Below are 13,371 nucleotides of genomic sequence, written 5' to 3' on the forward strand. Positions count from 1 at the left end.
CCCTGAGGGCATTTAAGAGTCAACCACATAACTGTGGGTCTGGAGTCACATGTAGACTAGACCAGGTAAGGATGGCAAATTTCTTTTCCTAAAAGGACATTAGTGAACCAGATGGGTTTTTAACAACATTCAACAATGTTGGATTAGACTTTTAATTCAAATTTTAAAAAAAATTGAATTCAAATTCCACCATCTGCCCTAATGGGGCAGTGTCAATGCCACTACTCCACTGCCTCCCCATGAGCTGCATAGGCCACGCAGCCCAACAAAACATTCATCATTTCAGTCTTGAGGGATGTCACCAACTTCGATATAACATCTGCATTGTATCTTTAATATAACATCTTGTACTGATCTGGTCTTGTGAACACCCTGGGAAACCTTACTGGAAAGGGCAGGGAGGAGGAGGAGGAGAGAAAATACCTCCCCTTCCTTTTTAAAAAATTAAAAAAATTTTTTTTTAAGAGTACCCAATTATTTATTTATTTATTTCAATTAAGGGGCAATTTAGCATGGCCAATCCACCGACTGCACATCTTTGGGTTGTGGGGGCGAAACCCACGCAAACACGGGGAGAATGTGCAAACTTCACACAGACAGTGACCCAGAGCCGGGATCGAACCTGGGACCTCGACGCCGTGAGGCTGCAGGGCTAACCCACTGCGCCACTGTGCTGCCCTTACCTCCCCTTCCTTAATCATCCTCCATGACTAGAAATGGCTTATCTAAAAAAAAAAAAGACTTGCATTTTCTTTTGAGTCCACATGACTCCTTTAGAACCAAGAAGGGTAAAAATGTAATGGGTTATATACTTGGAGGGCATAGGACAGAAGAGAAAGTCTGGGATAGGTTGGACCTAAGGAGAGATTGACAATGATGTCATGGATATAAAGCAGGTGCAATGATAGCATTAAGAACTAAAGAAGTGCTGGTGGTGGCATAAAAGGCAAGACAGCTGAACGTGTTAATGGGAGAACAAAGGTCAGTGCGCAGTGAGAGCAAACAAGGCACTGTGTGTGGGTGGATTGCACATGAACAAACTAAAGAAACAAGAAACAAAAAGTGGGTCAAGGGGACAAATCATAGAATCTACAGTGCATCAGGAGGCCATTCGGCCCGTAGAGTCTGCACCGGCGTTGGAAAGAGCAACCTACCTAAGCCCACAAATTCACCCTATCCCTGTAACCCAGTAACCCCACCTAACCATTTTGTTTTGGGCACTAAGTGCAATTTAGCATGGCCAATCCACCTAACCCGCATATGTTTGGACTATGGGAGGAAACCAGAAGACCTGGAGGAAACCCACACAGACAAGGGGGAATGTGCAGACTCCGCACAGACAATGACCCAAGCCGGGAATCAAACCTGGGACCCTGGAGCTGTGAAGCAACTGTGCTACCGTGCTGCCCAATGAAACAAAGAACTACAAGGGGGTGAAGATGGATAGGAATGTTTAGAGTCTTACTTTTATATTATTGTCCCTTTCACAACCACAGGACGTTTCAAATGTTTTACAGTCAAAAGGGTACATATAGAGCATAGTCAATGTTGTGATGTAGGAAACATGGCAGACAACCTGCGTCAAGCAAGCTCCCACAAACAGCAAAGTAATAATTATCAGACTATCTGTATTTATTATCTTGACGGGGGGGAAATATTGGGCAAGATACCTGGGATAACGTCCATGCTCTTCTTCAAAACACCGCCAATGGATTTTTAAAGTCCAACCCGGAGAGCAGACTGAGCCTCACAGTTTAATATCTAACCTGAAACAGAGCACCTCTGATAATACAGTACTCCCTCAATACTGCGCTAGAGCAATGGTGTCCAACCTTTTCAGTGACATGGCACACTTTTCCAGAGGGTCAGCGTAGACCTGACTGGCCAAATGGCCTACCTCTGCACTGTAAGGACTTTATGGAATGGCGGAGCAGACTCGAAGGGCCTAATGGCTTATTCCTGCTTCTATGTTTCAATGAGGCAAACAATTCCAAGGCACTCCCACTTTTTTCAACTGAATCGATTGCTCATAAACTTAATCTTTATTATGGTTACGGTCTTACTAGACTGGAATACAAGCCCAGTTTGCCCAACCGCACTTCATAGGGCAGTCCCGCCATATCCGGAACAACTCTGGAGAACTCCCTCTATGGCAACAACATTCTTTGAGGTAAGGGGAGCAAAGTTGCACACACTATTCCTGTACTCAACTCGTCTTGTGATAAAGGCTAGCATTGTATTAGTCTTCCTAATAGCTTGCTGCATGGTTTCTGCCAGCGAATAATATCCCCATGGGTTTTCTCCTGACTCCATCCATAAGCCAAACATAAGGGCCCTCCCTGGTTCGGTAACACTGATAAGAACATAAGAACTAGGAGCAGGAGTAGGCCATCTAGCCCCTCGAGCCTGCTCCGCCATTCAATTAGATCATGGCTGATCTTTTGTGGACTCAGCTCCACTTTCCGGCCCGAACACCATAACCCTTAATCCCTTTATTCTTCAAAAAACTATCTATCTTTACCTTAAAAACATGTAATGAAGGAGCCTCAACTGCTTCACTGGGCAAGGAATTCCATAGATTCACAACCCTTTGGGTGAAGAAGTTCCTCCTAAACTCAGTCCTAAATCTACTTCCCCTTATTTTGAGGCTATGTCCCCTAGTTCTGCTGTCACCCGCCAGTGGAAACAACCTGCCCGCATCTATCCTATCTATTCCCTTCATAATTTTAAATGTTTCTATAAGACCCCCCCTCACCCTTCTAAATTCCAACGAGTACAGTCCCAGTCTACTCAACCTCTCCTCATAATCCAACCCCTTCAGATCTGGGATTAAACTAGTGAATCTCCTCTGCACACCCTCCAGCGCCAGTACGTCCTTTCTCAAGTAAGGAGACCAAAACTGAACACAATACTCCAGGTGTGGCCACACTAACACCTTATACAATTGCAAAATAACCTCCCTAGTCTTAAACTCCATCCCTCTAGCAATGAAGGACAAAATTCCATTTGCCTTCTTAATCACCTGTTGCACTTGTAAACCAACCTTCTGTGACTCATGCACTAGCACACCCAAGTCTCTCTGAACAGCGGCATGCTTTAATATTTTATCGTTTAAATAATAATCCCGTTTGCTGTTATTCCTACCAAAATGGATAACCTCACATTTGTCAACATTGTATTCCATCTGCCAGACCCTAGCCCATTCACTTAACCTATCCAAATCCCTCTGCAGACTTCCAGTATCCTCTGCACTTTTCGCTTTACCACTCATCTTAGTGTCATCCGCAAACTTGGACACATTGCCCTTGGTCCCCAACTCCAAATCATCTATGTAAATTGTGAACAATTGTGGGCCCAACACGGATCCCTGAGGGACACCACTAGCTACTGATTGCCAACCAGAGAAACACCCATTTATCCCAACTCTTTGCTTTCTATTAATTAACCAATCCTCTATCCATGCTACTACTTTACCCTTAATGCCATGCATCTTTATCTTATGCAGCAACCTTTTGTGTGGCACCTTGTCAAAGGCTTTCTGGAAATCCAGATATACCACATCCATCGGCTCCCCGTTATCTACTGCACTGGTAATGTCCTCAAAAAATTCCACTAAATCAAAAAATTCCACTATTTTTTGAAGATGGCAGTCTTCAACATTTCTTGGGTAGCATTCACATCGCTTGTGAGTGAAAGACTCTTATAAGGCTAATTCCAGCATAGAGTCCATAACCTGAATGAAACCCAACCCTTCCCCGCCAACCTTCCATGCTGTGATGGTAATGTACAAACAAGGAGCAGGAATAGATCATTCCAGCCTGCGTTGCTATTTTAAAATACTATGTCAATCCCTACAGTGCAGAAAGAGACTATTCGGCCATTGAGTCTGCACCAGCCCTTGGAAAGAGGACCCTACCTAACCCCCACCTCTACCCTATCCCCATGACCCAGTTACCCTACCTAATCTTTTGGACACTAAGGGACAATTTAGCTTAGCCAATCTACCTAACCTGCACATCTTTGGACTGTGGGAGGAAACTGGAGCACCCGGAGGAAATCCACGCAGACAAGGAGAGAAACTGCAAACTCCATACAGTCACCCGAGGTTGGAATTTAACCCGGGTCCTTGGACCAGTCAGGCAGCAGTGCTAACCACTGTGCCACCGTGCCGACCATATATAATGGAAACTTTCTCTTGGCGCGTCTTCTGCTTTTGGTTCCCATTGGGAAAGGGAAGGGAAGTCAAGCTCCTCCGTAAGGTTTCCGGGCATCCACACCCTGTGGGAATGAGGGCTCAGGGGGTGGGAATGAGGGCTCAGGGGGAGGCTAAGTGTCGCATCGGCTTGTGGATCTCCCCTCCCTGGCAGTATTGTATTCCATTTCCTCCTCCATCGCCTCATCAATGGAATCTCCCTCCACTTTCTCAAGCTCCCCACACCCCAACCAATCGCGCTTGGTGGCATCGCCCAGTACCCCTTCTTTCCCCGGTTTAATCGTTGCTTCCAGAGTCTTCAATCTAAGTTTTTGTAGCTCAAATAACTCGAACTAGTTCCAAACTAGGTTCTGAGCACTGCCACTCATTGTTATCATTAGCTCAGTTGAAAAACAATATAATACCAAAGCAAGTGGTGAATATTGTTGGCATTTTAGACAATAACTAAAAAAAAAATTTACTTTCTATGCAGTTAAAAATAATTGCAATTCATCCTTAGCAGGTTACACACAAAACCATAATGTGAAACAACAGTGAGTCCAGCCGTTGTGAACTGTGATAACCGACCACAGTTTTATCCTTTCATCGAACCTGGCACTGTTAACCGGAGTTTGTGAAGCGAGTTCTGAGGTGGTGGGGAATGGAGACACGGGGGAGGGGGAGACGAGGAGAGATGGAGTAAAACGCAAGCCAGCGCGTGTGCCCGAAGAGCCCGTAGCACGTTGGGTGTTGGAGGCTGATTTGTACCTTGCCTGCCCATTGAACTTTGTCATTCACGTACTGCACTCACCGAAACATTCCCCGCAGCTGGCTGCGGCACATTTTCCCAGTTCCCAAGGCGGCACACTGGTTGAAATCCTCTGGGGTAGAGTTTCCACTTGGTATTCACACAGGAAACTTTACCCTAGTATTTTTGTTAGAATCAGCAATATTATTTTTAAACTAAAGACGCATTTTATATCTAAATTTCAAACTACTGTGTAGAAATATTTTTTAATCTGTAAAGCACTTCCCAATACTCATCAGACCGGCCATTTTCAGGATCTAGCTCAGAATGAGGAATCGGGTCTAATTTGTTTGTTGGGGGAAAACACTACATTTCATGCAGCTTGGCTGCCTCAGTATGCTATTAAAAACAGACCTTCATTTTAAATATGTGAAATATATGTTCGGTAAATACTGTGAATAAAAATGTCAAGCACCATCACTGTAAATAACAAAGCCTTGATATTTGTGCTCAAGTCCTGCAATGAAACCTCAACCCCTAATCCTAGTCTCAGATTCAACTGAGCGACGGCTGGTGCTAAAAAAACTAAAGACACCACTTACAGAAAGCATATAGTAATAACACTTCAGGACAGAGACAATGAGTGGTGGGGACGAAAAGGGATATTCTAACTATTAGCAGGTTAATCAGCTTTCTTCCTCATTTGGGTATTACATAGATAAGATCCAGCTCGAATAGGCAGAAAGCTCTTAATGAGAATTTATTTAAATTAAAATAGGTCAACAGTAGCCGAATTCAAAAAAAAAACCCAGTCTCGGTGTTTAAATTGAAATAGATGCTGTAATTAAGATCATTAAACTTTAGATACCTTCTGTTAAGATCGTCCCTGAACAATTGGTGTGGAACTAAAATGATTGGAATATTGAGCTGCCTAGTCTCAGACCCTTCATTTACCACTACTTCTGAAGCTACCGATTTGCTCAGCACCCCCTCATTTCCCGACTCAGTTCCCATTAAAATCTATACCTCTTTGATGTTAGTTATTTCCTCTGCTCTGTTCCCATCTGAAGTCCCTCAAGTCCAAGGATTTCAAACGATTTTGCTCACCCCTCCTTTTTTCTTTCCCTCGCTTGCCTTCTGGGTATTGCTGTTATGCCTCTAATGAAATACCTCAGGATGCCTTGCTATGTTAAAGGCATATGTAAATACCAGTTGCCGTGGCATGCTTGCTTTATAGCAATGATCAATTATTTAACGCATGTTGGGGTTTCAGGGAACAGCTCACAGTGGGCATTCGTAGCATGAAGATGGCAGTTGTTAAGTTAGATCATTACTATGATATCGCAGTTGGGTTTCATGGGATTTTCAATGTAACTTTGGAAAAGGTCATCAATACTGATGCAATATCACATCTGGTTTACAGCTCTCTTTCCGGACTTATTTTAATATATGCATTGTAGATTTTTAATTACTGCTGAGAGAACTAAGCGCAGTTCTAATAAAAGTGCAGTCCACAGCCTCAGACACTACATTAACAGCGAGAGCAGGAACACATAACATTAGAAAATCTGTTGCCAGCCTTTCTCAACCAAATGCTTTGAAAACAAAAGAAAGGGCCAAGCCAGGATGTGAAATAAACACAACAATCGCTCACACACCAGATCAAGAAATCTCCCTTCTGAAAAAAAAAAGTTGGTTAATTAAGCAATGGTTGAAGAATTATTAATAATAATACAATGCTGTAACATCTGCCAAATTAAAACATCACAACATTTCAACAAAAATGTAACTTCAATTATTGAATTGTGAGCAGACTGCAGCTGAACATTTCCACCCACCTGCAGTCTGACCCCGTTTCACAGATTACCTGCAGGACAGCAAGAGACAGAACAGAAAGATTGCCGTCATATTCAGCTCTCCAATTATTTTACAGGGAGGTATAAATAAAATGTTGGAACTATTTGTCAATTTTGTTTTAAAAAGTAATCCATAAAGGACCTATGGTCGTTTAAGACTGATAATGAACCGTATCATGGAAGAGTCAAGCATAAATTCAGTCCCTCAGAGCACTAAATTTCAAAACATTGGTGATCAGAAATAAGATACATCCCTGCAAAAAAGCAAAAAATATTTTTTTGAGACACTCCCATCAATTGCAATTGGGCATTTCTGCTAGTCAGCTAAAAATGACACTGCTGGTTGCATAGGAAAACCTGGCCGTCTGCCCTGCCCTTAGTTGCAGCAGTGGTGACCTTGGAAAGCTGCCATTGTAGTAATATATGCATTGGGTACATTGCTCCTTTGCCATCAGCAAGAACTTGACTTGCAAGTTAAGTGAAATGTTTAAAGCGCCTCGTGGCGTCACTTAAGGTCCCAGTCCTGACCTGACCTCTATCCAGTAACCCCAGCAGAAAGACTTGCATTTATGAAGCGCCTTTCACTGCCACCAGCCTTCTCAAAGAAACAAAAACAGAAAATACTGAACAATCTCAGCAAGTCTGACAGCATCTCTGGAGAGAAAAGGGAGCTAACATTTTGAGTCTGGATGACACTTTGTCAAAGCTGTCGAGTCATCCAGACTCGAAATGCTAGCTCCGTTTTCTCTCCACAGATCTGTCAGACCAGCTGAGATCATCCAGTATTTTCTGTTTTTGTTTTAGATTCCAATATCTGCAGTAATTTGCTTTTATCTTAGGCTTCTCAAAGAGTTTTACAGCCAATGAAATACTTCAGAAGTGGCTGCATTGTAGGAAAATCAGCAGCCAATTTTCACACAGCAAACTCCCACAAACAACAATATTGACAAAATAATCTACTTTTATGATGTTGGCTGGTCACGACATCAGGGATAATTCTTCTACCCTTATTGACATGACATTTTGGAACTTTTCTCCTTCTTCTTTTTCTTGCTCTTTTGTTTTTGTTTTAAAAAGGTATATTGCATCCCCTTTCTATAACAGTGCTATTTGCTACCAGTATCTGAAAGTAAAGCCACTTTTCCATTTCCCTCCAGTAATATTTTCTAATTATTACGACAGCCTTATTAATCCTGAACTCTGTCCCTAACTTCAAGCCTAGACTTTCCATCTTCCTTTCCACATGAATTGTATTCTATATTCAAATGTTGTCACAAGGGCATCAGTGATCATTTCAGCTCAGATGAATGCCTTCCCTTGTACCAGAACTCTGACTATAATACCATGATGTGGAGATGCCGGTGTTGGACTGGGGTAAGCACAGTAAGAAGTCTTACAACACCAGGTTAAAGTCCAACGGGTTTGTTTCAAACATGAGCTTTCGGAGCGCTGCTCCTTCCTGAGCAGCGCTCCGAAAGCCCGTGTTTGAAACAAACCTGTTGGACTTTGACCTGGTGTTGTAAGACTTCTTACTATAATACCATGAGTTGGAAATCATGCTACACTTGAGGAAAACACTGGTTAGCCTGCATCTGGAAAGCTACATTTAATTCTGGGCACTACACCTCAGGAAGGATATAAAGACCCTGGAGGGAGTGCAGCACTGACCTTCCAGAACCATCAAGGGTTAAATTATGAGGATAGGTTACATTGTTTAGGTTCATATTTCCTTGACTACAACAGATTACTTGAGATATTTAAAGGATTTGACATGGTAGATAAGGAGATCCTTAAAATAAGTGGTAGATTTTCAAGAGTGACTTCTTCATACAAACAGCAAGGGAAATCTAGAACTTCCCGCAAAGCTATTGAGAATAGATTAATTAAAAATATCAAACTTGATTGGTGGATTTTTCTTAGATAATGGTACTGAAGGGATACAGAGAAAATTCGAGTAACTAGAGCCAAGATACAGATTAGCCTTGATCTAACTGATGCACGAGACTGAATTACCTATTCCTATGGTTCTAACTCCATCCATTTCCCTGCAGTTAGGTTTAGACCTCTCTTATTAAACTGAAAGTGCTGCACATTTTGCTTCAGTGTTTCACAAATTTGCATACAGTCAAAACTAGTTTTTAAAAGAGAAAAAACAGAAATTCCAACCTCCCAATAATTACACCATTCAAATTCAAAAGTCCACAGCTTTTAAAAGGAATTTAACCAAAACACATCAATACAAATAATCAAGTAGACCTGAAGGATCCGAGATGTAAAGGAGAAGTGATATAGTTCAATTAATTCTTATGTTGTGAACCATGATTGATACATATACAGTATTGGTCTGATCAGGGGCTGTTTAGCACAGGGCTAAATCGCTGGCTTTGAAAGCAGACCAAGGCAGGCCAGCAGCACGGTTCAATTCCCGTAACAGTCTCTCCGAACAGGCGCCGGAATGTGGCGACAAGGGGCTTTTCACAGTAACTTCATTTGAAGCCTACTTGTGACAATAAGCAATTTTCATTTTCATTTCATTATTTCCCAGACATTTCGATAAAAGCAGCACTAAAATCTAGTTTTGATTATATTGTGTCGACTCAATCTGTGCATTAACTCACTCAAAGTCATTCTGCTCAGTCTTAACGGTATGTGTACTGTGACAATGAAAGAATCGGACTTGAGATGCCTTTGAGACTTACCATCAAACAGGATCTTATATTTGAGAAGATTGTTAGCATTGAGCCATTCTGCAATCTGTTTCTCTCCAAGGTCCTTCCACCTCAGTTCCCAGGCCAGCACCCAAAGACAAAAGGAGAGCAGGAATGTCAAAATGCACCGGTCCATCAGGCCATGGTAAACAAGCACGAGCTGTATAATTCAATCCTGGATTTCAGAATAGAGCTAAATATTGAGATTCTCACATTTCTTTGTTGAGTTTGGTGTTAATTTGCTGCGCAAGTCAAACAACATCAGTATTCCAGGAAAATGCCAGAAAAAACAAGGGCATCAGTCACTCTGAACCAATATGTCAGCAGTTTGTGGCCATAATTTCAGTGCTCAAGCTCTTCTGTAAAGAAGAAAATACATAATTTGAGAAGAACAGAACTGAAGAACACAATTCAGAATACTCCATGATTTCTGCCACATTAAAAACGAAACTTGGTGTACAACAGTGGGAGAAAGACAACAGGATAGAGTCTACCTGATCTACGTAAGAGCTGAAGGGCAATAAATCATGTGCAGTTCATGCCAAAATGTTAATAAGCAGTGCCACCCACCAAGCTGTTGTGGTAAAGCACTACAGAGGAAAGTCTGCCCGAAATACCTCTCTCAAACACCATAGTGCAAAGTTCAGAATTTAATAAAGCCATAATTCCTGGTACCTGGAATTCTGGTAGCAGAGCAGAAACACTAAAAATTTGCAGCATGGGTGGGGAAGTATCCAGTAAAACTCACTTTTTGGCCATGGATCTAAATCACAACCCTGGATACTAGTATCCCATCTGCTGGCTGTAACAGTTCTACATAAAATTAATTCACACTCTCAACCATTTCCCTATGAGCCTGCAACACAAACTGTCCCTAATTTAGGCTGCTGAAGGCTGGCAGAAATATGGCAGCATGACACATAGACACAGCCGGAGATTACCTTGCTCGGGGTTTAAGACTGAGGCATGGGCAGCACGGTGGCGCAGCGATTAGGTGGATTGGCCACGCTAAATTGCCCCTTAATTGGAAAAAATTGGGTTCTCTAAATTTAAAAAAAGACTGAGGCATAAGCCAGAGTCCTTTAATTATCTTGGAATTTTTTTGTTGACAATGTCAGAAAATATTCCAGTGTGCCGCACTAATATCCCTCAAGTAAATAAATAGAAGGAAACTGATAAATGCATGACATAGTGTGTGGCACTGAGCCACATTGACAAGCCATAGCCTAACCACAAACGTACCAGCTTTGATCCTTGGCTCATGGGGAATTAACTGATCCCAGTTGTCCTTTCCACCCCTTGTTAATATGAAAAAAAACCCCACAAAAGTGAACAGTAAATTTGTCAACAAGCTTTCAGTGTTAATATTTGTAATGGTATGATGGTCCAGCAGGTTCCAGTTAAAAGCGAAATTGTTATTGGGGAAGGGGGTTGTAAATTCAGCACACACTAATAATAATTTATTTGCGTTTTCATAATCCTCTAGGCTCCAACAAGGATACCGATAAATATCAGCTCCCTACCTTCTCAACTGGGAAACTGAATACAGTACCATTAATAAATAACATTCCTGTCTGGAAATGTCTTACTCTTTCTCCCAGTAAGAAGTCTTACAACACCAGGTTGAACATTTCAACTGTTCTTCGGAATGACTTGTATTTCTTGACATACTTGCAGCACTTCATTGGTGAGTGAGGCCACCTGCTCCCTCTTTGTTCCTCCATCCAAATTGCTAACGTTCAGTCAAATGACCAACAATCTGCTTCCTGAATCAATCGACACTAAAGAAATCCTAAATTTCAGAAAATCCCAGAAACCTAAATGAACCGATCAAGTTTTCAAAGACGACAGACAGCAGAACAGCCAATTGTATCACTAGAGAAGGAGACATGAAATGAAATGAACTTCGCTTGTCACCAGTAGGCTTCAATTAAGTTACTGTGAAAAGCCCCTAGTCGCCACATTCCGGCGCCTGTCCGGGGAGGCTGGTACGGGGCATTCGGCCCCTCATGCCTGTGCTAGCTCTCTGAAACAGCTGTCCCATTTGCCGTTTTGTTGATCAAAGGAAAAACTAGATTTTTGTTTGAACAAAAGAGGATTTTTTTCACCTTTGTTTCGGAACAAAAAGGAGAAACAGAGTCGCCTTACCGCGGCTTCTAGTCTTGAAACCTTCTGGGCATACGTTATTATTCGTGGCTCACTGTGATTCCGCACCGGCCATCACCGCGCCCTTGACAGACACCAACCTGAGCCCAGTGGCCCAGTTGATCCTCCCTCTCGCATGTTGTTTCTATGGACCGATAGCAACCCGAAGCGGGAGGGGGAGGAGCGTGTGGAATAGGTCGCTCCCTCGATGACGTCGCCCAGTGGCGCTCGCTTGATGACGTTATCGGCAGCCACGAGCAGGCGGACATGGTGGGTGAGGAGGAGAGCGTCGGCCTTTCTGATTCTTGTAAAATGAAATGTCGGCCCCCTTTTTAAAAATATATATAAATAATCGCCTGCCATTGCGTCCCTCGAGGGAGAGTTTGACTCGGCTGTGGTAAAGGGTGAAATGAACTCTCGGGCGGTCGGGTTGCCAACCCTCCAGGATTGGCCTGGAGTCTCCAGGAATTGGACATCAATTTCCAGGATCACTCTGTACAGCCCGGGGGAAAATCATCGGGAGATAGAAAGATTGCTTTTTTTTGTTGTCTCCATTCTCTACCCCCATTTCAATATTTTTACATTTGGTAAAAAGGCGATTTGGGGGACAGTCAAATATCATACATTTCGATAATTCTTTTTTTCCAATAGTATATGACAAGGATGGATATGTTAGCCCCTGGTGATCCCGGTGGATTGGAAATTAGCAAACGTGACACCACTGTTTAAAAAAGGAGGTAGGCAGAGAGCAGGAAATTATAGGCCAGTGAGCTTAACTTCGGTAGTAGGGAAGATGCTGGAATCTATCATCAAGGAAGAAATAGCGAGGCATCTAGAAATTGTCCCATTGGTCAGAGGCAGCATGGGTTCATAAAGGGCAGGTTGTGCCTAACTAATTTAGTGGAATTTTTTGAGGACATTACCAGTGCAGTAGATAACTGGGAGCCAATGGATGTGGTATATCTGGATTTCCAGAAAGCCTTTGACAAGGTGCCACACAAAAGGTTGCTGCATAAGATAAAGATGCATGGCATTAAGGGTAAAGTAGTAGCATGGATAGAGGATTGGTTAATTAATAGAAAGCAAAGAGTGGGGATGAATGGGTGTTTCTCTGGTTGGCAATCAGTAGCTAGTGGTGTCCCTCGGGGATCTGTGTTGGGCCCACAATTTACATAGATGATTTGGAGTTGGGGACCAAGGGCAATGTGTCCAAGTTTGCAGATGACACTAAGATAAGTGGTAAAGCGAAAAGTGCAGAGGATACTGGAAGTCTGCAGAGGGATTTGGATAGGTTAAGTGAATGGGCTAGGGTCTGGCAGATGGAATACAATGTTGACAAATGTGAGGTTATCCATTTTGGTAGGAATAACAGCAAACGGGGTTATTATTTAAACAGTAAAATATTACAGCATGCCGCTGTGCAGAGAGACTTGGGTGTGCTAGTGCATGAGTCACAAAGTTGGTTTACAGGTGCAACAGATGATTAAGAAGGCAAATGGAATGTTGTCCTTCATTGCTAGAGGGATGGAGTTTAAGACTAGGGAGGTTATGTTGCAATTGTATAAGGTGCTAGTGAGGCCACACCTGGAGTATTGTGTTCAGTTTTGGTCTCCTTACTTGAGAAAGGACATACTGGCATTGGAGGGTGTGCAGAGGAGATTCACTATGTTAATCCCAGAGCTGAAGGGGTTGGATTATGAGGAGAGGTTGAGTAGACTGGGA

The 13,371-nt window shown here is 42.6% G+C and overlaps 2 protein-coding genes across 5 annotated transcripts in view; one reads left to right on the forward strand and one right to left on the reverse strand.

Annotated features, from left to right (window-relative positions):
• arel1 (apoptosis resistant E3 ubiquitin protein ligase 1) overlaps positions 1–11,807 on the reverse strand; it is an 82,220-nt gene extending 70,413 nt beyond the window's left edge. For both annotated transcript variants that reach the window (XM_038774316.1, XM_038774310.1), the window contains exons 1-2: positions 11,653–11,807; positions 9,496–9,863 (exon numbers count right to left, since the gene is read on the reverse strand). In XM_038774316.1, coding sequence (XP_038630244.1) covers positions 9,496–9,640 — 145 coding nt within the window. In that variant the 5' untranslated portion in view covers positions 9,641–9,863; positions 11,653–11,807. The remainder of the gene's footprint in view (positions 1–9,495; positions 9,864–11,652) is intronic.
• Positions 30–13,371, forward strand: part of fcf1 (FCF1 rRNA-processing protein) — a 38,753-nt gene continuing 25,411 nt past the window's right edge. Inside the window, exon 1 of one of the 3 annotated variants that reach the window (XM_038774331.1) lies at positions 30–65. Coding sequence is in view for 1 of the 3 variants with exons in the window: in XM_038774320.1 (XP_038630248.1) it covers positions 11,917–11,919 (3 nt within the window). In the remaining 2 variants the exon portion in view is untranslated. Of the gene's footprint in view, positions 66–11,007; positions 11,192–11,866; positions 11,920–13,371 lie in introns of those variants that run through there. The other 2 variants (XM_038774324.1, XM_038774320.1) reach the window with 2 other exon arrangements.

The sequence above is a fragment of the Scyliorhinus canicula genome, chromosome 2 (assembly GCF_902713615.1).
Source record: "Scyliorhinus canicula chromosome 2, sScyCan1.1, whole genome shotgun sequence".
NCBI classification, from domain to species: domain Eukaryota; kingdom Metazoa; phylum Chordata; class Chondrichthyes; order Carcharhiniformes; family Scyliorhinidae; genus Scyliorhinus; species Scyliorhinus canicula.